The following is a 26,073-nucleotide window of genomic DNA, read 5'->3' as shown; positions in this document are numbered from 1 at the left end:
AGAACACAATGTCAAAATTTGCAATTGACACAAAACTTGAAAGTGTTGTGAACTGTATGTGGTTGGTGATAAACTTAAGAGAACATAGGCTGGTGGAATGTGTGGATATGTGGCAGAGGAAATTTAACGTAGGTAAGTGTGAAGTGATAAATTTTGGTTGGAAGAATGAGGAGAGGCAATATAAAGTAAAAAGTACAACTCTGAAGGGGGTGCAGGGACAGAGAGACAGACCTAAGGGTATTTGTGCACAAGTCATTGATGATGGCAGAGTAGGGTAGATTGAGAAAATGATTAAAAAGACATATGGGGTGCTGGGCTTCAAAAACAGAGACAAAAAGAAGAAAAGCAAGGAAGTTATGATGAAACTTCATAAATCACGTTTGGCCTCAACCAGAGTACTGTGTCTAATTCTGAGCACCGCACTTTAGTGTGGATTTGAAGGCTTTAGAGACAGTGCAAAAAGACTTACACAAACGGTTCCAGAAATGAGGGACTTCAGTTACGTAGGTAGATTGAAGAAGCTGGGGTTGTTCCCCTTAGAGAAGATTGAGAGGAATTTGGATAGAGGCGTTCAAAATCATGAAGGATCTAGATAGAGTAAATAAAGAGAAATTGTTCCCAATTCCAGAAGGGTCAAGAACCAGAGGATACAGATTTAAGGTGATTGGCAAAGAAACCAAAGTCAAGATGAGGAAAAACTCTGCAGGAAAAAAAATGCAGGCCTATGGGGAAACAGTGGGGGTGTGGGACCAGCTGAGTTGGTCTTGCAATGATTCAGCATGAACTTGAGGGGCAAAATGGCCTCCTTCTATGCTGTAACCATTATGTAATTCCATTAAAATTGCAATTTCTGTATTACAAATACATAGTTTTATAAGATGGTTATGTTTTAAACTGTCTCCTTTAATTCAAGGTAAAATGTGGTAGTGGAGAGAGACATGTAACCTACTAGTTCTGCCTAGATATGCCCATGTGATCTGGTTGCCATGGAGATAAGGAGGGCCAAGTCAAGCCCTATTGAAAACAAGGTGCAAATTTTTAACACTGTGGTCTTACTGCTGCCAGACCTCCAGAGTCTGGACGGAATCATCCCATGTTTGCACTAAATGTGGAGGAGGGCGTGAAAAAAGATGTTTTACTCGCCAGCCACAATGGCACATTTTTGTGCTGTATGGCCTCCTTTCCGCCTCATATATTATGCAGTCATGGAAAACATGAAGGATCACTGGCAGGTGGCCTCCGATTTGCCTGCCATGCCATTACCTCGCCACTTCCTCACTCCGGGCACCACATTTAAACTGTAGCCACGCGCTCAGTTCTCAACGCTTGCAGCCCAGGGCTACTCCAGTGAAGACATGGCCCCAAAAGCCAAGAACAGTGCAGCCCCCCCAATTCAGTGACTCATCCCTGGACTGCCTTTTGGATGCCGTGGAGGCCCACCGTGATGCCCTCTACCCCCGTTCTAGCTGCAGGAGGCCATCAGTCTCACCACTCCAGATTGAGAGCAGTGGCAGAGGTGGTCAGTGCCAATGCTGGACACAAGAGGTTGGCCATCCAGTACAGAAAACGGATGAATGATCTCACCTGTGTTGCCAGGGTAACTCAACCATCTCATCACTCTCAACTCACACATTCACAAGCACACCATACATTCACTGGCATCTAACTCACTACCAGCTCAAGGGACATTGCCACTCACTCTCTCACATACACCCTCACGTCTCCATCTGGCCTCATCTCCTCTGGAGACTGCCTCCTCATCCCATCCATGGCTCCACTCAGCATACACGCACATGCCTGGCGTCCTTCTCATTTGGCCGGGCATCTGCCTTGCTTACACTCTCTCCATCTGTCTTTATGCAGGCCAAGATCGCGCACAATCGACAGGAGAGGTCCAAGACCAGGGGGTGGAGTGCCGGATATCAAAGTCCTCACTCCATTCGAGAGTCATGCTTTGGAGCTGGCCAGAGAGGACGTGGACTGTTCCTGCGGTGACAGTGAGCTAAGCGGCAAGCATCCACATGAGGATCCTGCACCACATCACCCCTCTGTCAATGATATTCTGAGTCCACCATTCTGTGTGTAATGCAGCTGCCAAGCACTAATAATCTCTGCTTTCTCTCCTAGGCACATCTGCCATGTCGTCCTCAGGCATCCAGCACCAAGAGCACCTCGGATGAGGACCCTGAGGGCAGCACCATTGAAGACCTGTCAATGCGCTCACCCACACCATCCACCAGCGCAGTGACATACACCTCGGTGGGGCCTAGATGTATAGCAGCTTCGGGATCACAATCTGGTGAGCACAACACATAATCTGTTCCACAGCAGGCGGAGGCAGTGACATCCGAGGTTGCTGGCACTTGGAGGACTGCTGGATAGAAAGGCATCTGCTGAGCCTGGTTCAGGTGATGAGCCTCTGGACTCAGAGTGGAGGAGTCAGTCGGACTTCAGTCTGAGGTGATAGCACCAGCATACTGACGCACCGAGATCAACTCTGGCAAGATGGCAACCACCATGGAGACCTTAGCCTGGGACATCGGTCCTGCACTGCGGCGTGGGCTGAACTCCATCACTGATGCCATAATTGGCCTTCAACGGTGTCGACATGAGAGGGGTACAGGGCAGCTCGATTTCACTCCAGCTTCCCCTTCTCCTCAATGAGTCAGCCAGGGGCCACCGGGCACCCAAAAGGAGCAGGACCAGCAGCTCGACACCCCAGGGCCATCCAGACAGGTGACTCTGGGAATGTTCAGCCCATCCAAATCCCTTCTTCCTGTGACCCCATCATCTCCAGCTCCATAGGCTGAGGAGCAGGCTACCCAAAGCAGGCTGGGGCCCTCCAGGTCTCAGCCCTCCAGAGGACACCCAACAAAGTTATCACAGACAGGGCACAGCAGTCAACAGGCTGCCTCTGCCTCCACTGTGGATGTCATGGGAGTATCAAGGCGTAGCGGCAGGGTAAGGAAGTTTAAGAAGATGTAGTTGTATCACGTGGGCATGGGTGTTAATCACTTGTACATAATGTTCACTATTACAAATAAATTCCCAAGAATGTCTCCTTGTCCGTGGCTCCTGTTATGATGAGTAGTGTTTGTGTCATTCAGATGTGAAACCTTCATTCCTGCACAACATAAAGGCAAGTGTCGCAGTCCAGGGCTTCTTCCCTGTGCAGTGTGTAACTTTCAGAGTAAAGTGGTGGTCTGGCTTCACACTCACTGGACACATCAGTGATACCTGCACCTCGATGGTGCTTGTCATTGCTGCCAGAATGTCGTGGGCAGGAGTCACAGAGTTCTGTCATTCTCTCTGTGTGCTCTCAGCACCTTTAAGGTGGGGCTGGCCCCGATCTCTTCAGCATCTGTGACCAGTGACGCTGTGCTCCTGAAGGGGACAGGTGTTCAAGGCTGCCAAAGGATCAGGTGCATTTAAAGTTTCAAGGCTGCATCTCCATTATATGACCCTGATCACAGAGTGCACGTGAGCTGCCCCTCAGCCAGACAGAAGTCAGACGCTCACAGAGGCAATGTGAAGATCTATGGAGTGTCCTCACTGCATGTTGTCATCATCCTCCTGGAATCTTGCGAATATTAGGGCCTCCGCTGTGACTCAGAGCCTGAGCACTGAGGGTACAGGTGCTGTCCTCAGCCACACAGGAGTCAAACGTTCACAGATGTGAGGTGAGGATGTCAGAACTGTCCTCACTGCATCTCGTCATCATCATCCATGAATCTTGTGGCTATTAGGGCCTCATGAGTGCACTTGCCTCATCTGATAGCCTCATTGCTGGCAGCCTCGCCTTCGAGGATCTCATCATCGTCATCCGCTTCAGCATCCTCCTCATCCGAGGAAACGTGCAGCTCTTCCATCTCCTCCTCAGCCAGATGCTCTCCCTGTTGGAGCGCCAGCTTGTGTAGTATGCAGCAAGCTACGGTGATGCATGACACCCTCTGGGGACTGTATTGCAGTGCTCCACCAGACCTGTCGAGGCATCGGGACCTCATTTTCAAGATGCCTATCGTTTTCTCCACCAAAGTTCAGATTGCAGCGTGAGCCTCATTAGACCATCGCTCTGCTGCAGTCTGAGGCTGCCACATGGGCATCATCAGCCACATCCTCTGTGGGAAGCCCTTGTCCCCAAGGAGCCAACCCTGCAGACCCTGTGAACCTTAGAAGATGTCAGGGATCTGTGACCTGTTAAGGCTGTAGGAGTCGTGGACACTTGCTGGGAATTGTGCGCAGACCATGGAGGATGCATTTGTGGTGGTCGCAGACCAGCTGAACATTCAGCGAGTGGAAGCCCTTGCAGTTGATGTAGTTGACTCTTTGTTGCCACAGAGATCTAAGCAGCACACAAGTGCAGTCGACCCTGCACCTGTGGAAAACCAGAGATCTGCGCAAACCCCAGCACTCTTGTTTCCTGGCTTTCCTGATCTCGGTTGAAATGCACAAAGTTGTGTGCCTTTGCGAAGATGGCGTCCATGACCTCCTGGATGCACTTGTGGGTGCAGGCTTGCAAGATCCCGCACAGGTCATCCATGGGGCCCTGGAAGAAGCCACTGGCATAAAGATTGAGCGCCACGGTTACTTTCACTGCCACTGGCAGTGGATGTCCTCTATGTGCCCATGGCTCCAAATCCTACAGCACGTGTCATATATGACTGACCAGTTCCCTAAACACGCGCAGTCTGCAGTGACACTGGTTCTCAGTCATCCGCAGAAATGATAAGTGCCGTCTATGGACCCTGGGTCTAGCGACGCACTAATGAGCGACGGCTCACTGTGGATCTTCAACTGCGTGCGCAGGAGGCGCTGCCGCACCTTCGTCTTAAGGGTGGTGCTCCTCCCATTGGCGAGCCAAGCGCCTCCATCACACTCTTCTCCTTCTTCCCTGTTGCCTATAAGCCATGATGCATACCGCTAGATCGCCAGGCTCTATGATTCTGATGTTCTCTTCCTGCAGGATTAAAGATAGAGAGACGCATGGATTAGCATATATGTTCTAAGGACCACTCTTGTTTAAGTCTCAAGGCCCCTTCCTGCATGGCGGAGAGTGCTGCCACCACTTGGATGATCAGTGTGTACTTCATGGTTGTCCGAAACCCCAACCACCTCCACCCCACTCCATTTGACCAATTGGCGGCAGCTTCAGCCACTGGACTGCATGCTGTGCTCTCAGCTCAGGCGCAGGCATACTCCTAACCCACACTGCAAGGCTGCGTTGTTAGCTTGAACCATGAGGGATACTGATCTAAACCTGAATAAAGACATTGCAAGGGGCTCTGGGCGCCTCCACCCGTGACTGCACCATGGCCACCTTTTGTAAGGGGATTCTATGCCAGTCATCCAATTGTTCAAAAACGCACATTAGTTTGCAGTCTGCGCCCGAGGGGTGAAAAGTTCTGGAGCATTTGGTGGCACATTTGTCTTTTGCATTGCTTGAGTGGGCAGAAATGCTTCAGAGATCCGACTCCAAGCATGTCAATGGAGCTACTGTTGAACAGTCTCAGCTTCAGAAGAATGCTCACTTTTTACAAGCTTTTCCAAGTGCGTGGTCGCTTCCCTCACCCTCCCACCCCACCTGCACCCCCCACACCACACACACTTCACCCCCCCCACCCCCCCACCCCCCCAACCCCCAGCATGTGCTTGTATACTTCCTTCAGTTTGTGCTGCCTTGCTCACTCCCCACTCCAGCCCCAACCACACTGGAGTGCTTGTCCCGGCACCACACTGAAAGCCGGCTGGGAAAAAGCGACTTGCCTGTGCCCCTCAAGAATGCGCGGCGCCTATTCCTTAATATTCTACAGGTTATCCTTGCGAGCGCTGCACGATGTTGTGTGCACACACCTCCAAGTTCCCTTTGAAGCTCAGCTTGCCAGGTGCACATCCTTTAAAGGCAGTAGTAAGTCACACCGTTCTGAAGTCACACCAACGTGGGAGGTAAATTTGATGTGGGGCGATGATTCTGGCATGTGGCCACAATGCTGAGATGCAAATGCATTAAAATTAAGTTCTTGACATTGGACGGCATGACGCCCGCCTCCAACAGGAGCGGACGATTCAGGTCGTGGAGACCACAGAGAGAGAGACCCAGAGAGAGACAGGAAAACAGCAGCTGCTGTGAACAGCAGAGGAAAGGACTGCTTCAGTTATCCCCCAGGCAGGATAGTGTGGGAGTTTGTTTTCTAGTCAAAGAGATGGGACTTCTGGAGATTTAAGGGCACTAGAAAGCTAGTTTAGTGTATTAGTTGCCTGCTAAATTACATTTAGTCGATGGTGATTTTTGTTTGCTTATTACAGTAAAAGTCTTAAAATGTGAAATATTGTCATGCGGTTACTGGGAATTCAAAACTCTTTTTAAAATTATAGCTCTCTACAGGGATCATAAATTGGGGGCTCGCCTGGGATACAAATTAATTTGAAGAGGAGTTAGGAGTAGATTAAAAAGTAGTGGCTAAAGAGACAAAGATTGTTGAAGTATTGGCTCAACGCCTGAACCTTGAGGAAGAAAAGAGTGATCACGACAGCACTCTGGTTAAGTTAGCTAGAATTTAATTGCAAATAAAGCAACTTGAATTGAAAATAGAAAGAAGAAAGTAAAAGTTTGAATTCAAAAGAGGAAATCAAGAGAATTGTGAAATCTTGAATTAGAGTTCCAAAGAGCACAAGAAAAGGAAAATCTTGAATTGGACAGAGAAAATGTTTGATTATGCGAACGGGAGTGGCAGGAAAGCTTGACAATGTCTCAGATTTAACTCCTGGTTTTGATTTGGGAAGGAGTATTCTTTTAGTGCCTAAATTCAGTGGGGAAGGAGTTAAAATGTATTCTGTATCATTTGAGAAAATTGCCACAAAGCTGCAATGGGCAAAAGAAAGGTGGATGGTTTTACTGCAGAGTGTGTGAAAGGGGAAGGCGTTAGAAGTGTACTCATCTCTTCCAGATATACAGTCTAATAATTATAATACAGTGGAAACAGCTATTTGCAATATGTTAGTTCTAGAGGTTTGCAGGCAAAAGTTTAGAAATTTAAGGAAGAAACAGAACCAAACTTCTGTGGAATTTGCTAGAGAAAAGGACATGACATTTGATAGGTGGTATAGGGCTATGAAGCTTGAACAAGGTTTTGAAAACCTTAGAGAGATAGTGCTAATGGAAGAATTTAAAAATAGTGACCCTTTGGGAATAAGGTCCCACCTGGAAGACCATAAAGTTTCTAAGATAAGGGCAGCTGCTATAATGGCTGATGATCACAAATTGTCTCACAAGCATGTGAGTAGCAATAAGACTTTGTTTGCAAAGCCCCACAGAATATTATTACTATGGTAATAATTTTTCATTTTTAGGGGGAGGGGTAATATATGTGAGGCTTTATAAAATGGTTGGGTTTAAACTGTCTCCTTTAATTCAAGGTAAAATGGGGTAGTGGAGAGAGGCATGTGACCTCCTACTAGTTCTGCCTGGCAATAAGCCTATGTGATCTGGTTGCCATGGGGGTATGCAGCCCTGGTCAAACCTTTTTGAAAGCAAGGTGCAAATTTTTAACACCTGAAAATAAAGGAAAAGGGAGATGGCCTTACTACTGCTAGACTTACAGAATCAGAGCATCCCAGACAGAGAGACAGACAGGCAAACAGCAGCTGCTGTGAACAGCAGAGGAAAAGGCCGCTTTCTGTTAGCCACCAGGCAGATGGGAACTCATTCTCTGGTCAAAGAGAAGGGATTTGTGGAGAGTTAAGGACACTGGAATTCTTGCCTTAGCATTGCCAGGAGGAGGAGTCACTGGAGTGGAGCTTGCCCCAGAAATTGGTTTGGGGATTCTCAGAAGACTGAGAAAAATGACATTCGATGGACACTGAACATTACAATTCAGGGAAATGGGGAGAAGCCTGTTGGAAGCTGGGAGTAACTCTGGACTGGTCCCTGTAAAAACTACAATTCTACGGAGAGTTCAATGTAACATATAAACATGATGTGGAAGGAAGTTGTATTAGGAAGTTAATGGGGGATATCTTTCATGTAGCTTAGTGTAATATTTGCCTACTAAGTAATATTTAGTTGATGTTGATTTTTCTTTGTTTGTTACATAAAAGTCTTAAAATGTGAACTCTTGTCATGTAATCCTTTGAGTCAGTCATTGGGAATTCAAATCTCTTTTTAGAAGTTATCAGTCTCTAATTGTAACAGTTTGCATAGAGAGACCAACAATTATATCAAGGAGACTAATGGATTCTCAGGAGTAAATCAATTTAAGGACTGATTTTCCTCACTTATCTTCCGCAGAACACTCAGCTTCCTGAGTAAAGGTCAGAAAATGGAGAGTCAAATTGTCACATTTTTACATCTTTAATTTCTGCTACTTTCAGAAATAATGGCGCTTTGGCCTCGTCCAGGACCTCTGTTGACCAATGAGTCCACGGGAATCTCTGGAGCAGGCTGGTAATATTATGATAGGCCAAGGATCAATTCAGAACATCTTTCTGGCAATCTTCATCAGCAGCCAGAAGGTCCCAATCACTCAGGCCTACAAAGGGCCTCAGCTGTCATTTCCACTTTTGATCCTACACAGCCCCCACCATCAGCCCCAATCATTTAAATAGTTTCTAACAGGAAATGCCAGCCATTTGAGCTGGACAGGAACCGAGCACTTTCGGAATTAGTATAGATATGCTATATGATTATTTGGAAAGAGCAGCAGTTAATAGGGATTTTCAACATGGCTTTTGGAAACAGATGTCCTGTCTCAACAACTTGGTCCAATTTTTTAAATAAGCCACAAAGTTGGTCATGGATGGTGGCCTTGAGAAAGTGCTGCACAATTCTGTAAAGCACTGTGGACTAAAAGTCAAATTTTAGGCTAACTTGTGAATTGGTTATAATTGTGCAGCTAGAAAGTAATCAATAATCCTTGTGCTAAATTTAGGGCTTTAGGAAGGAAACTAAAGGGGAAGACCTCCATTGTATTATTTTCTGAAACAGCATCTGTACCTTGTGCTTGTGAAAACAGATGGTTATTAGGCAGACCAATGTGTGAGGAATCAGGATTTCAGTTCCTCGAACAATGTGATAGCTTTTGGAACAGGGGGAACCTTTTCAGATGGATGGCACTTCAACAAAGGGATTGAGGTGTTGGTTAGCAAGATAGGTAAAATGGTGTGCAGTGTTTAAACCAGATACGGGGGACGTTGCAGTCAGTGTAAGACAACACCCTTAAGGTGCAACCTTAAGGTGCACCAATGAAAAGCTCAATCCCAATAGTAGGAGATGAACAAAGTAAAAATGTTACAATGTAAGGAGGTATGACAGCTAATTTACACAGAGCAAGGTCCCACAAACAGCAATGTGATAATTACTAGATTTTTGGAAGGGATGTTGGTTGAGGGATAAATGTTAACCATGACACTTGGAAGAACTTCCCTGCCGTTCTATGAAGTGGTATCATAGGAGCTTTTACATCCACTTGAGAGGGCAGATAGAGCCATGTATTGACCTTTCATATGAAATATAGCACCTTTGGCAGTGCAGCACTACCTCAATACTGCACTGAAGTGAGAAAAAGGTCCTATAACAAGTGCAGGATCCTAATTTAAGTACTTTATTTTTCATTTTAAATAGTTTTGGTGTGTGCTCTGAATGCCTATGGAGTGACCCAATCCAACATGGCGGCTGATGCACCTCTGGCTTGTAATGAGCTGGCGTGCCCCACCTGCCATTTAAAATGTGCATTTTGTGCATATGAAAAGGGCGCTGTGTCATTGAATCACTAGGCCATTGCCTGTTTTGTAAATTATGAATGAGGCAAATAATTGTACAGAGAGGAAAGAAACATCTCACAGTTCTATGTTCTGTAAATGCTGTCTTGCATTGGCCTCCTGGCAACAAATGGAAATGCGACAATTGACATTTGCTCACTGACTTCGGCACGCATGATTAGCTGCTGTGGAGACATGATGCAGTGAAGGAATTGTATTAATTTGTTCACTGAGTTAAAATAATGAATGAACCCTCCCAAGCTGTATTATGTCTCTGTAGCACCCAATTTCTCCAGAGTGACAAAATGTCAAATGACAGACATTACCTCCATGAGCTGCCATGAGGCTAACCTTTTCCTCAAGCATCCCTCTGGCAATGATTAGTTCAATATGCACTTCCAAGAGCAGAGCACTGCACCAAGGTAACAATTTCATAAAACTGCCCTTTTACAATTCATTTCTGGTTGGCTAGTCTAGTATTATAATGCTTTGTAGATTTATGGAGCTCCAGTTCAACCACTGGAAAGTAATTTCCTGCTTTTAAAATGCTGGTCAGATAATCAAGATGAAGAGCTAGAAGGCCTGAGATTGAAGCTATCAAACTTGAGGCTGGTAGACATTGGTTAGATTTGCAAAAGAGGTGAAGAAACTACACAGCAAATATTTCAATGGGAGCACTACAAATCAGACACATTGGCTTCCATACACAATTCTTCCATCAATGATGTTCCTGGTTTTATGTTAATTTATTTTAATCAGAAAATTAGAAACACCTGATATTGGAGTGCTGACCCCTATGTTTGATTCCCTGATCAGTGCTGCTTTCAAGCAAAGGCTCCCCACCAAGATTTATCCTTTATGTCTGAAGAATTGAAAGAAGTAAGATTTTCATTATCTCACCAAAGGGCAGCATGAAAGCAAGGATGTCTTACTCACACCAAAGCACTATGAGAGGAATAAAGGAATTGTGCACACTAAAATATGTGACCTGAAAGAAGCTGATGAATGTATAGTGAAATCTTCAGCAAAAGAGGGGATAGGTGGATAACAATTCAAGAAGATGATTAATATGAAGTTGTGGTAGAGTGGATAGAGCCCAGGGAATCTCTGAGTAAATGGATAATGAGTCAGAGTGTGAACCATCAACTACAGCACAAGTTTCTCATCTTTTATTGTTTTCTATCTGTCCCATGCCTTTCAATTTATCTCTTTTTCTGTCAATTATCTTCTTTCTCTCTAATGCAGCTTCCATCACTTTCTCTCTCCCCCATCTCTGTCTCTAGCCATGATTCTACAAACCTGAAAAGAGGGGCCAAAAAGCTGGGGAAGATACCCTAATCCTCCAGGCCCAATGAAGAATTGTGACTAAATGTAACCCAAAACTTATTGGGCCTCTTCTGATCCGATGCTGATTGGCCTTGCAGGCGAATTGGGTGCCACATGGGCCTCATGATCCTGGATAGTAGAATTGTGATGGCAATGACATCATCAGCTGCAATTCTCCTATTTTAATTACAAAATTGCCAACACGGGTCAGGCAGCCTCCACAGTGCTGGAATCTCGCCAGTTAAAATGGCATGAGTGAGAACAAGTCAGGGATGCGTCACGACCACCCCTGTTCTGTTCATGCTGCGGGGGCTGAGTTAAAATTGAGGCTTCTGTTTATGTCTCATCTGTTTCTCTCTCCTGCCAGTGTTTCTTATCATTCTTCATTTTTGTCTATTTGTTTTTCTCTGTTTCTCCACCCTTTTTCCTATTTCTTCCTCCCAGTTCTTGCTATTCCTTTCTCTCATTAATTCCTATCTCCTAATTCTATCTTTTGTTCCGGAATGTTTTTCTACAAAGAACTGGACGGGAGATGAGGAGAACATTTTTTATTCAGCATGTTGTTATGACCTGGAATGCACTGTATGAAAGGGTAGTGAAAACAGATTTAATAGTAATTTTCAAATACCTGAAAAATAAATTGCATGGCTAGGGGGAAAGAGCAAGGGAGTGGGAATAATTGGATAGTTGTTTCAAAATCTGACACAGGCACTGTGGATCCAATGACCTCTTTTGGAGCTGTATGATTCTATCCCAACTGTTCCTCTCACCTTTTTCTCATTCATATCTTTATTTTTCTCTCTCTCTCTCAGTTTCTTCCAGCAGCTTTTTCCCCTCTTCTTCCTGTCTGTGCTCCTACTTCTCTTGTATTTTTATTTCTTTCCTTTTATCTCTCACCTTCTATGGTTTTCTCTTGTTCCTCTTATATTTCTCAATTCCATTTGATTTGCCGTATTCCTACGTACCTGTACCTCTGGTCCTATCCCCATCCTCAATCATCCATCTGTCTCTATTTGGTTTCATTACTTTTTCCCACTCTGATAGATATACTGACTTGGTTTGATATAATCATAATTTTTCTACTCAAGTTGAGACCGTAAAGGCTCCAACATTCTCGGGTAGTGCATAATTCCCAGTCACCGTATGAACCCTGAATCCTGTATTTCAGCAATCCAAAATTGTATTTAATTTTAACAGGATCCTTTTTCCTACAATGACAAGTAGTCCCTGCTTCTGCCTATAGATAAATAGCTGGACGGGCGCAAACTGTTCTTAACGTCGAATCTCAAACTAATACTAATCACGTATTAATCAGATATGATACACATCACCGATTTATAATATGAAATGGATGTAAACAAATGTGCATACAAAAGATATGTATATAAAAGAAAACATGTATTCAAACACGTAAATATATAGCACGAGCACGCATCCACAACGATATATATTCATTCACATATTTCCACATATAAACACACCGAAACTATTCAAGAGTTCACCTCAGACATATATTGATTATAAGTATAAACGTCCCCCCTGATCTATGCTCATATTGTTGCCGCTGCTCACTGCAGACACTCGCTCCCAGCAGAAAGGGCGACTCACCAGATCTTTCGATGTTCCCAACCTTTTCAGACCATCCAAAGGGAGCAAATCTGCTGAATCTTTATGGATAAACTGTGTGGCTTGCTTTAGACGCCTCTGCTGATGCAGGATAGCTTTGTCCCTGATTTCCATTTCGTTTTTCTTGAGATCGGACATTGCTGCTGCATTTGTTTCCCTCTAGCTTGCGGTATAAGTGCTTCCGTGTTGTTGCCCTGTCCCTAATCCCTCTCCGCTCGCACTTTGCTTCTCTGCAGCTCGCTGGCTCTGGGGGGTTTTTTTTTTCCCAGGGTGTCTGCCTGCAACATACGTCACAGCCAACACATTTCTAGAAATAACCAAAACAAAACACCAGAGGAAATCTGCGGGAATATGGAAATAAAAAGTGAAAAATACTGAGGGAGGTGAAACGTGGAGAGGGGAAAGGTATCGGTGCTAAGCACGTATCAATCAGCACCGGTTCCTTGTCAGGGAGCGGGACTGTTTTCAACACTGAATGAGCAGAATAATCATTCCCACCAAATTTGTCTTTTCTCAAAACCTAAACAAAAAGAAACTCAGAATGGATAGTAAATCATAATAAATAATTAAAAACCAGGAGAGAAGTCATTGTATTTAATCCAGACCGTTGTGTAATTGATTTAGAATTTAGTAGAGTGGAATGTCTTCTCTTCGCAATTTTACTTGGGAAGAGTCGCAAAACTGAATTTCAGTAAACCACGGCTCGTCTTATTAAAACATTACAATGCAGCCTCTTCATGTATTGTAGTGAAATCTCTGGTATTTAGAATGATTCCCTCGCAGGATCAGTTTGGACAGGATCTGCTCGCAGTCTCGCCGTTCGCCTGACTTGATTTGCTAAACAGTGATTTTCTAACCGGTTTCATTTCGACGCAAATCCTGAAAATCTGTACAATTTATTCACGAATGTAAATAGAGTTAAGTAACATTGTGAGCAGACGTTGATTAGACCCTGCCCTACCCCTCCTGGTCTTCCGATCTAATACTTGGAAGTGTTTTCGTTTAATGGACCCTGTGTAAATCTATGTAAAACTGCCTTTTGCGATCATTGCATCGGTCTTGGTGCTATCGATATGCAAATACAGTTTAATATGTTTCGTCTTGCAGATAAACAGAGAAAGCAGCTCGTCGTAGACTGTTAACAGCACTTTTAGTAAACAGACTGCGTGACACTACCGCGCATCCTGCCGTTTGCAATGCGATATGGTTCTCGAATAGATGTTTGTCCTTAAGGGAGCTTCGCATCAACTGAAACAAATATTTTACATTAAGAATTAGCTTCCTGTGAACGCATAATCATGAGATAAATGAATTTAATCTTTATAAAGCAGTTAGGCCTCAGCTATGTATTGCTTTCAATTCTGGCATCACACTTTAGTAATTCCTTAAGGATGTCAAGGCCTTTGGAGAGGGTGCAGAAGAGATTTACCAGAATGATGCGAAGTATGAAGGACTTTAGTTAGGTAGAGAGAAACTGGGATTGTTCTGCTCAGAACAGAAACGATTAAGAGGAGATATGATGGGGGTGTTCAAAATGATGAACAGATTTAATATAGTAAATAACGAGAAATTGTTCCCAGTGGCAGAAAGGTATGAGAGAACACAGATTAAAAGTAATTGGCAAAAGAACCAGAGGCAACATGAAGACAGGGAGATGTACTGGAATGTACTGCCTGAATGGGTAGTAGAAACAGATTCAATAGTAACTTTAAAAAAGGAAATGAATAAATACTTGGAAAAGATTTGCAGGGCTATGGGGAAATAACAGGGGAGTAGGACTAATTGGATAGCTGTATCAAAGGTGTGACACATCACAAAGGGCCAAATAACCACCTATGTTGTATTATTCTTTGATTCAATGATACCATAGAATTGGTAACAATCACATAACAAACTCATGCATAAATCAACCATATAAATTTACAGCACAGAAAGCAGCCATGGGATTAATAACACTGACTCTATATGGCCCTATGTCATAAGATCTTAAGAAATAGGAACTAGAGTAGGCTATTTGGCCCACCAAGCCCACTCTGCCACTGGATAAGATCGTGGTTGACCTGATTGTGGGCTTAACTGCACTTTCCTGTCTGTCCCCTACTACCCTTGACTCCCTTGTCAATCAAAAACCTGTCCAACTGAGCCTTGAGTATATTCAATGACCCAGCCTCCACTGCTCTCAGGGGAAGAGAATTCCAAAGACTAACAACCATCTGAGAGAAGAAATTCCTCCTCATATTCATCTTAAATTGGAGACCCCTTACTTTTAAACTGTGCCCCCTAGTTCTAGATTCCCCCACAAGAGGAAGAATCCTCTCAGCATCTACGCTGTCAAGATCCCTCAGAATCTTATAGGTTTCAATAAGACCACCTCTCATTCTTCTAAACTTCAATGAGTACAGACCCAACCTACTCAACCTTTCCTCATAAGACAACCCTTTCATCTCAGGAATCAGCCTAGTGAACCTTCTCTGAACTGCATCCAATGCAAGTATATACTTCCTTAAATAAGGAGACCAAAACTGTACATAGTACTCGAGGTGCCATCTCACCAAATACTCTGTACATTTGTAGCAAGACTTCCCTACATTTATACTCCAACTCCTTGCAATAAAGGTCAACATTCCATTTACTTTCCTAATTACTTACGGTGTTCTAGGCTTCCTTAATAGGGACATAGAGCAGGGTTTTGATTAACTTATATAAGACATTGGTTAGACCTCAGCTGAAGTATTGTGTAAAGCTCTGGGCGCCACACTATAGGAAGGATGTGAACGCACTGGAGAGAGTGCAGAAGAGGTTTACAAGAATGGGTCCAGGGAAGAGATACTTCATTTATGATGAAGGATTGGAGAGGTTGGGACTGTTCTCCTTGGAGAGAAGGCTGAGAGGAGACTTGATAGAAGTTTTTAAAACCATGAGGTGTCTGGATAGAGTAGATAGGGCAAAACTGTTCCCGCTGGTAAATGGATCGAGAACCAGAGGGCATAGTTTTAAAGTGTTTTGCAAAAGAAGCAAATGCAAGGTGAGAAAAAACTTCACACAGCAAGTAGTTAGGGTTTGGAATGCATTGCCTGGAAGTGTGGTGGAGACCGGTTTAATTGAGGCATTCAAGAGGGCATCAGATGATTAGTTAAATAGAAACAATGTGCAGGGTTACAGGGAAAAGGCAGGAGATTGGCACTAAGTTAAAATGCACAGAGAGCCAGTGCAGACAGGATGGGCCAAATGGCCTCCATCTACACTGTAACGATTCTGTGATACTTGCTGTATCAGCATGAGAACTTTTTGTGATTCATGTATAAGGACACCTAGATTCCTCTGAACTGCAACATTCTGCAGTCTCTCTCCATTTAAATTATATTCTGCTTTTCTACCCACCAAAGTGGACAACCACACATTTTCCCACATTATACTCTATCTGCCAAATTTTTTGCCTGCTTACTGAACCTATCTACATTCCTTTTGTAGATTCTTTGTATTCTCCTCCCAGCTTGCTTTCCTACCTATCTTTGTATCATCAGCAAATTTGACTACAATACAATCTCTTTCTCTAAGTCATTAACGTAGACCTTAAATAGTTGAGGACCCAGCACGGATGCCTGCAGCATTCCACTAGTTACAGTTTGCCTACCTGAAAATGATCCATAAATCCTGACTCTCTGCTTCCTGTTAGTTAGCCAAACCTCTATCCATGCTAATATATCACTCCCAATACCATGAGCTTTTCTGCAGTGACATTTTATGTGGCACCTTATCATATGCCTTTTGGAAATCCAAATGCACTGCACTTACTGGTTCCCCTTTAAGCACCCTTCTTGTTACATCCTCAAAGAACTCTAATAAATTTGTCAAACATGATTTCCCTTTCACAAAACCATGTTGATTCAGCCTGATTGTATTAGAATTTTCTAAATATCCTGTTACTACCTCCTTAACAAGGATTCCAGCATTTTCTAAATGACAGATGTCATTCTAACTGGCCTATAGTTTCCCGCTTTCTGTTTCCCTCCTTTCTTGAATAGTGGTGTTAGATGTGTGACTTTCCAAGCGATGGGTCTTTTCCACAATCTAGGGAATTTTGGATGATTACAGCCAATGCCCTCACTATGGGCAGAATTTTCTGCCTGCCGGGTGGGCGGGCCTGACCCAATCTCCGGCGGGCAGGAAGACGATCCCCGCCGGAGAAGCGGGCCCCGCCGCCATTTTACGTGGGCGGGCCAATTAAGGCCCGCCCAGCGTGATGTCCGGCGGAAAGCGCTATGCGCTCCCTGTGCGGGCGGGTGGGGGATTCCCCAAAAGTGAGAGTGCGCTCTTTCACGCATGCGCACGAAAGAGCACATAACTCCCTGAGGCTAAGTGCTGCCTCAGGGAGATTGCTGACACTTTTAAAAAGATTAAAAATAGAAAAAAAAAATCCCTAACATGTCCCCCTCAGGTGACAATGTCACATGAGATGGGACATGTTCATAATTAACATAATAACTTAATTAAAAATTTTAAAACCCTGCATGAAACCTCATCCCGCGGTGGATGAGGTTTCATGTTTTATCTGTTTGCCGCCAGGGCTCCTGGCCTGCCCGCCAACCTTAAGGTTGGATGGGCAGGTACACTAAGTACTTTAATTGATCTGTCAATGGCCTCAATTGGCCATTGACAGGTCGGCGGGAGCACAGCTGATTTTGCTGCGGGCCCACCTTCCTGAAAATTTAAATGGACTGGGATGACATCGGGGGTTCCACCAAATGTCATCCCGTGTCATTTTACGTGCTGGCGAGCAGGCCCCGCCCCCTGCTCACCAACAGCAAAATTCTGCCCTATCTCTACAGCCACTTCCTTTAAGATCCTAGGATGCCAGCAATTACGTCCAGGGGACTTGTCACCCTTTAGTCCCATCTTCCCCTATGCAAGTACCTACCCACATTCCCTGAAAAGTTGTATTTGTCTCTGCTTCAAATGCACCCAGAGACAGAGCACTCTATGTTCCGACAACCCACTGCTTAAAGAAATCCCTAACCTCTTTCTTCTCATTATTTTAGTGACAATATTAAATTAATGGCATGTTATAATTGACTTTCCAACCAGAGGAAATAATAACCTTTACTTATTCACTATATCAAAACACTTTATAATTTTAAATGTTTATTAAATCTCCTCTTAGTCCTGCACGCAGCAGTAGAAATATTATTCTCAAATTTCTTCTCATTACTATAGCTTCCTTTCACTATCATCTAATGCACTAATAGTCTTCAATAATCTTTCTAAGATGCAGTATGCCAAACCATACATAGCACTCTAACTGTGGCTTAACTATTCTGTCACACAGGTGTATCACTATTTTGTTGTTTCCTAGTTCTAAAACTTATACTGCTGTTAACCTTTATTATGGCTTTATTTATCTTCACTCAATTTTTCAGGGAATTTTATATTTGAACCTTGGATCTCTTGGTTCATCCATATCTTCAGAGTAATCCTCCCAAGTCTACAACCTCACTTCTCCACAATAAATTTAATCTGTCACCTGTTTATGACATCAATCCTACACACTCTGTGCCATACCCCCTACCTTTGAGTTGTCAGAAAATGTTGAGATTGTGTTCCCTATGCGTAAGTTCAAATCATCAATGTATATACTGAAAACAGAAGTGGACCCAACAAGGACACTTGGGGTACATTGCTTCTCCACTCCATGCAGTCTAATTCAATCCCGACATATGCATTCTATCCAATCAGTCTCTTCTTCAAAAATCTTTTTGTCAAACACAGCTTGCCTTTAACAAATCCATGCTGGGTGCTCTTAATTAACCCATGCGTTTCTAAATCCTAACTAACTTCATCTCAAACATGGATTCTAAAGGCTTGTCTTCAAAGGACAATAAGTTAATTGGCCTATTGTTACCCAGTTTTCCCATTTCCCTCGAATAAAGTTATTATGACCCCCCAATCCCATGCCACAACTTGTTTACTTAAGGAGGATTGAATAATTGTGACAAGAAACTAATTCCTCTCTGACTACCTTCAACATTGTACAAGCCCCGGAGATGTATCCACCCTAAATTCTGCTAATTTGTTTAGAACCATTTTCTTTGCTACAGATATCTCTAACAATTGTTCCATGTTCTCCTTTAGTACACTTATAATCTGACATTACTTGTAAAAAATCAATGCAAAATATTTATCTAATATCTTTGTCATATCTTTATCCTGCATAGTTAGGCTCCCTCCTTCATCCCTGAGCAGCTGTAGCCTCTTTTTTTTCCCACTTTTTATGTGCTTCCAAATACCTTTACTTTTCCTTTAGTTATCTGCTGTGCTTTTATTCATTTCTTTTAGCCCTTCTAATTTCCCTTTTCAACTCTACCACACTTTCTATATTCCTTGTGATTTTCTTTAGTATTGTTAACCATAACTTTATTATATGCCTCCTTTTGACATTTCTAATATACAGTAAAGTCTCTGTTTTCCAGCATGCTCCAGGAATGGGGTGGGCCCATTAATCAAATATGCTGGTTAACTAAGATGTAAGATGAGTTCCAGGTTTTTATCAAATCGGAAAGCTCCTGGATGATCTCGCAGTAATACAAGTGGTGAGGTCTTGCGAGAGGTGCAGAAGTGAGCGAATCTAGTGAGTGACGCCAAGGAAACAGGTTGCTGCAGAACAGTGGGAGGCTGAGACTGGGGCGAGTGCAGGCCACCTAGAACAACCACCTGTGAGTTTGACAATTATTAGCAGTTGAGTGAGAACGGGACTGATGGGGGCCAAATGTTAGCGCCGATTTCTAAGGGATGAGAGACATCGCCAGTCAAAAAACAGACCCGACCCCAAAATTTCAGTTAATAAAGAATTCCAGCTGGTAGATTGCTGGATAACAGAGACATTACTGTATATAGCAAACTTGCCTAACCTTTTCACTTGGGGCTACATTTCCATTTTCTTCTCACTCAAGACGCTGATGAACAAATTTCTGAAGGATAAGGTTTGGCAAAACGTTAAACATGAGTTCCAAAATTAAGTTGAGGTATGAAGAAAAGAAACAGCTTGTTGAGCAAAAATAAAGCATTGTCAAAGCAATAAATTGATAATTAAAAGTAGAGTAACTAATAAAGATCACCATTAGAGGGACAGAGTCTCTTTGCCTGGCTCACTCACTCACACTGATCCACTGTGTGGTTGTCTGTTGGTGTGTGGGGGTGAGTGTGAGTGGGAATCCTGAGACTGCGAGTGAGCCAAACACACACACACTTCCTTCACTCATTCTCTCTCCCACACTCACTCACTCGCTCTCTCTCGCACACTGACTCACTCGTCCTCTCGCAGACTCACTCGCTCTCTCTCTCTCACACACTCACTCTCGCACACTCACTCGCTCGCTCTCTCTCACACACTCTCTCTCACACACTCACTCTCGCACACTCACTCGCTCACTCTCTCTCACACACTCTCTCTCGCACACTCACTCGCTCGCTCTCTCTCACTCACTCGCTCTCTCTCGCACACTCACTCGCTCGCTCTCTCTCACACACTCACTCTCTCTCTCACACTCACTCACTCGCTCTCTCTCCCACACTCACTCACTCGCTCTCTCTCGCACACTCACTCACTCGCTCTCTCTCGCACACTCACTCGCTCGCTCTCTCTCACACACTCTCTCTCCCACACTCACTCACTCGCTCTCTCTCCCACACTCACTCACTCGCTCTCTCTCGCACACTCACTCACTTGCTCTCTCTCGCACACTCACTCACTCGCTCTCTCTTGCACACTCACTCGTTCGCTGTCTCTCACACACTCACTCACTCGCTCTCTCTCGCACACTCACTCTCTCTCCCACACTCACTCTCTCTCTCCGATACTCACTCTCTCACACTCACACACTCTGTCCCCCATAGTCACTTGCTTTCTCTCCCACACTCACTCATCTCTCTCCCACACTCACTCACTCCCCCACAATCACTCATTGTGTCCCCAACACTCACACACTCCCTCACTCACTCACATACTATCTCTCCCACAACCTGGGGAGACGACCTTTTCATCCTCACCTCGCACCCTCCACCCCCTTGTTTGCACCATTGCATCCAGCCTCTTCCAGCCTAGCAGTGAGGCCCTCCCTCCCCAACCCAGCACAGCATGGAGTGAGTTTCTCCCTCCCCCACCCAGCCTGGCGCGGAGCGGGTCTCTCCCCCCCCAACGTGGCCTGGCACGGAGCGAGTCTCTCCCAGCCCAGCACAGAGCGAGATTCTCCCTCCCTGACCTGGCCCAGCATGGCATGTATGGCAGTCTCTCTCTCTCTCTCTCTCTTCTCCCTGCCCACCCACTTCTCCGGGAACCACTCGCCCAGTCACAGATGCCAGTATTGCTGTTTCTCCAACATTTGCTGCTGTTAGGCTCACTCGTGAGTGGGAGAGGAACGACCTGTGATTGGAGGAGTAGTTTCTTTCAGAACCTTCCACTGCACTTACCGGCATTTTGAAAACTACCTCTGAGGTCCACCTTGGGGAGCTTCGTGGGCCACATTAGGCCCGTCGGTTGTGTGTTCGACAAGCCTGGTATGTAATATATTGGCACATGATAAACTGGAAATAGCCTTTCTACTATGTTACCTTTTTCCTTTAGTTACATATTATAAATTGTTAATATAAGTGACATATAATTTGGTAATTTACAATTGTGTAAAATTTGGTAATCCAAACATGCAATCAAGCAATATATAAAGTATTTATTAATTGTAAACATTTGGTGATATATAAATACACAGATTATATATGTTTAATATATGTTCTTGTGGCAAGTATGATAATGATATTTAATGGAGCAGTACTAGCAGTACTGTCACTTGACTTGGCTAATGTACGGGCGCCAATATACTATTAAGAGTAGAAAAAATGTGCTTAGTCTATATACATTTACATTTACATAGTACAGAGCTCACTTGGCAACATAACAGCCAAGATTTTCCAATTAGGCTCCATGAGGCCGACCAGAAGGAGGATAGAATTTGATTCATGCCGACTGGCATGATAAACACTGACCTTTAAAGGCTTGCAGCAACTTAAAGGGACAGGCATCATGATTACCATCTGTGTTTTGAAAAGAAAGTCTGAGGTTGGAGAATAGCTGAAACATCTGCAGGAGGCTAAAGGACCTCCGGTTCCCTCAGAGGGCAGTGAAAATACTGACGCAAGAAGCAAGCTAAGGAGGGTAATACTATTTAGCATGGAGGAGTGCAGAATCTAAGGGAGAGTTGCTTGGCAGGAGATTGGTAAGGCAATGAGTGGCAACTCCACCACCCTACTTGATCAAACAATGTCAGATGAAGGTTAATGACCTTGTCAAGAAAACAAGAAATTGTAATATTTTTCTTCTGTTAATAACCCTGTCACATTTCTTATGTACTGGAAGACAGGCTGTTGGGGGTGTAAACATGGTAATTGGAGTAAGAGCCAGAGTGACTGCAAGAGACAAAAGCCAACAGTAAGGCAAGTTTTTGATATGTTAATGAACCAAGAGGAACTTCGATCAGAGTTTTACATAAAGCAATAACAGGAATAGTTTTGAATTGAGTTGTTTCAGTTCAAAGGGGGATATATGCAGCTTGTAGAAAGGTGTAAATAAATAAGGTAAAGATAGGGTAAATTTACTTTATTTAAAAAAGCCTAAGAGCTCAAGTAAAGAAGAGTCGAATCAAGTCTGGGAAGAAAGCATTTCTAAAGAGACTGGGTGAGACAATAGAGAGACCAAAAGAAGGAACACATTTCAGGAAACACTGAAGCCTATGCGAGGGGGTAGCTGTTTAGATCTCCCAGAAGACAGCGTGAACAAGGCCAGACCTGTAGACCCAGTTGCTCTCAGAGGGCACCCCAAGAGAAAAAGGCAGTGTGTGGTAAAAATTACTGGAATTTTATAGATTTTGAAATCTATAAGGATAGTTGCTGAACAGAAAAGGGGACAGTTAGCTCTGAGGGTAGTTAAGTTAAGATCTTGTGGAACTGTTTTAAAGTACTGTTTACTGTGTGAAGCCATTCTTGTGTTCAAGTGTAATTGTGTTTTTCTTTGCTCTATTTTAATAAACATTTACTCTACTATAAAATTATCCCAAGTAGCCGGTGATATTGTTTCCTGATTTCAGAACCTTTCTTCATACTATACAAATTGCAAAAACCATTTTGGCAGCTGTTTCAAGTTCCCCTCTGGGATTTGGGCAGCTTGGCATTTACCATCAGCCGTGCCATAACAACCCTACCAGGGCAACCACATAAGACACACAAACTACATCTTTCAGGAAGATATTTCACCACATTTCTACTTCCCTTCAGCTCTGAAGAAGTGTCATACGAATTCAAAACGTTAACTCTGTCTTTCTCTCCACAGATGCTGTCAGACCTGTTGAGTTTTTCCAGCATTTTTTGTTTTTGTTTCAGATTTCCAGCGTCCGCAGTATTTTGCTTACATCTTTCAGGAGTCCGTTGTACAGAGCATTTCTGCCACTTACACTTAACTCCCCTTCACATTTTGTAAAGTAATTCAGTAGATTACCACCAATGCTACCAAGACTTCAACATGTCCTTAGCAACCCTCTCCCAGCCGCCTTCACCTGGAAGTGATCTCTATTCTCACCCTTACTTGCATTCACCCAATAGAAACCTCATATCTCAGACTCCCCCTGAGGTTCACTCCATGTGATATCAAGAAACAGTGGAAGGCACTGGGTACTGCAAAGGCTATGGGCCCTTACACCATTCCAGCAATAGTACTGAAGACTTGTGCTCTAGAATTGACTGCGCCCCTAGCCAAGCAGTTCCCATACTGCTGCAATACTGGCATTTTCCTGGAAATGTGGAAAATTGGCCAGGTATGACCTGTCCACAAAAGGCAAGACAAATCCAACCCAGCCAAATAATGCCCCATTGGTCTACTCTCAATCATCAACAAAGTGACGGAAAGGGTCGTAGACAGTGCTATCAAGCAGTACTTCCTCAGCAATAGCCTATTCTCTGACATTCAGTTTGTGTTCTGCCAAGGTCATTCAGCTCCTGACCTCATTACAGCCTTGGTTCAAACATTGCCAAAAGAACTGAACTCCCAAGGTGAGGTGAGAGTGAAAAGCTCTTGACATCAAGACAGCATTTGAATGAGTGTGGTACCCCAGCAAGACTGATGTCAATGGGAAGCAGGGAAATGCTCTCCACTGGTTGGAGTCATACCTAACAAAAAGGAAGATGTTTGTGGTTGTTGGAGGTCAATCATCTCAGTCCCAGGACATTGCTGCAGGGGTTCTTCAGGGTAGTGTCCTAGGCCCAACCATCCTCAGCTGCTTCATCAATGACCTTCCTTCCATCATAAGGTCAGCAGTGGAGATGTTTGCTGATAATTGCACAATGTTCAGCACCATTCACGACTCCTCAGATACTGAAGCAGCCCAGGTCCAAATGCAGCAAGACCTGGACAACATTCAGGCTTGGGCTGATAGTGGTAAGTAACATTTGCATCACACAAGTGCCAAGCAATGACCATCTCCAACAAGAGAGCATATAACCATTTCCCCTTGACATTCAATGGCATTACCATCAATGATTCCTCCAATATCAACATCCACGGGGTAACCATTGACCAGAAACTGAATTTGTCGAGCTAAACAGTGACTACAAAAGCTGGTCAGAGGTGAGCATTCTGTGGCGAGGCAGCGAGTAATTCACCTCCTGAATCCCCAAAGCCTGTTCACCATCTACACGGCACAAGTCAAGAATGTGATGGAATGCCCTTCACTTGCCTGATCCAACAACACTGAAGAAGCTCGACACTGTCCAGGACAATGCAGCTGCTTGATTGTCACCCCGTCTACAAACATTCACTCCTTCCACCACCAATGCACAGTGGCAGCAGTATGTACCATCTACAAGATGCACTACAGAAACTCACCAAGGCTCCTTCGATAGCATCTTCCAAGCCCATGACCTGTACTTGCTAGGGGACAAAGGCAGCAGATGCATAGGAATACCACCACCTACAAGCAACAGATATAAAAACAAAAAGCTAAAAGCTACTGCGGATGCTGGAAATCCAAAACAAAAACAGAATTACCTGGAAAAACTCAGCAGGTCTGGCAGCATCAGTGGAGAAGAAATCAGTCAACGTTTCGAGTCTTCATGACCCTTCGGCAGAACTGAAGCATAGTTAGGAGAAAGATGAAATATAAGCTGGTTTAAGGTGGGGGGGCGGGGGGAGAGAGAGAAGTTGAGGGTCTGGTGATTGTGGAGATAAGCAAGCAGTGATAGGAGCAGATAATCAAAAGATGTTACAGACAAAAGGATCAAAGAGGTGTTGAAGGTGGTGATATTGTCTAAGAAAGGTGCTAATTAAGAATGGAAGACAGGACACTCAAGGTACAGCTAGTGGGGGTGGGGTGGAAAGACTGACAGGCATTACAGGTATAGATTTAAAAATAATGGAAATAGGTGGGAAAAGAAAAATCTATATAAATTATTGGAAAAAACAAAAGGGAGGGGGAAGAAACGGAAAGGGGGTGGGGATGGGGGAGGGAGTTTAAGATCTAAAGTTGTTGAATTCAATATTCAGCCCGGAAGGCTGTAAAGTGCCTAGTCGGAAGATGAGGTGCTGTTCCTCCAGTTTGCGTTGGGCTTCACTGGAACAATGCAGCAAGCCAAGGACAGACATGTGGGCAAGAGAACAGGGTGGAGTGTTAAAATGGCAAGCGACAGGGAGGTTTGGGTCATTCTTGCGGACAGACCGCAGGTGTTCTGCAAAGCGGTCGCCCAGTTTGCGTTTGGTCTACACACCATCCTGACTTGGAACTATATCACTGTTCCTTCACTATTACTGGGTCAAAATTCTGAGATCATCTGCACAGCACCATCCATAACTCTGCACACACTGCATACAGGAAAAGAGATCAGGGCATTCTGACTGATTTGAGGCTTATTAGACTGAAATGGAGCCAGTTACAGCAACCAAGATAAAAACAAAAAACTGCTGCGGATGCTGGAAATCCAAAACAAAAACAGAATTACCTGGAAAAACTCAGCAGGTCTGGCAGCATCGGCGGAGAAGAAAAGAGTTGACGTTTCGAGTCCTCATGACCCTTCAGCAGAACTTCAGCACAACAGCAACCAAGAGGTGAGCTGTCATGAACTACAAGCAAGTCCCCAGCAAATAAAACCTAGATGCTCTCAGAGCTGCCAGAATCAATTCTCAGCAGACTGCTCGGCACTCAGCCAATCAATACTGGTTGAAACTCTGCAACTACATACAATCTGCTGCTGAATTCAGGGATGTTAGAGGGATGTATGAAGGAATCAAGTAAGCAACAGGCCCAACAGCAAACCAAATCAGCCCCCTTGAAGACAAAG

The 26,073-nt window shown here is 44.2% G+C and overlaps 1 protein-coding gene across 1 annotated transcript in view; it reads right to left on the bottom strand.

Annotated features, from left to right (window-relative positions):
• The window catches only part of nrip2 (nuclear receptor interacting protein 2), an 86,121-nt gene extending 73,184 nt beyond the window's left edge, over window positions 1-12,937 (bottom strand). Inside the window, exon 1 of the mRNA XM_078568204.1 lies at window positions 12,688-12,937. Coding sequence (XP_078424330.1) covers window positions 12,688-12,843 — 156 coding nt within the window. The 5' untranslated portion in view covers window positions 12,844-12,937. The remainder of the gene's footprint in view (window positions 1-12,687) is intronic.
• Between the last annotated feature and the right edge of the window lie 13,136 nt (window positions 12,938-26,073).

This window comes from Cetorhinus maximus, chromosome 22 (assembly GCF_964194155.1).
Source record: "Cetorhinus maximus chromosome 22, sCetMax3.hap1.1, whole genome shotgun sequence".
NCBI lineage: Eukaryota > Metazoa > Chordata > Chondrichthyes > Lamniformes > Cetorhinidae > Cetorhinus > Cetorhinus maximus.
Note: the sequence above shows the minus strand (reverse complement) of the source record. Positions and strands in the feature narration are given on the sequence as shown.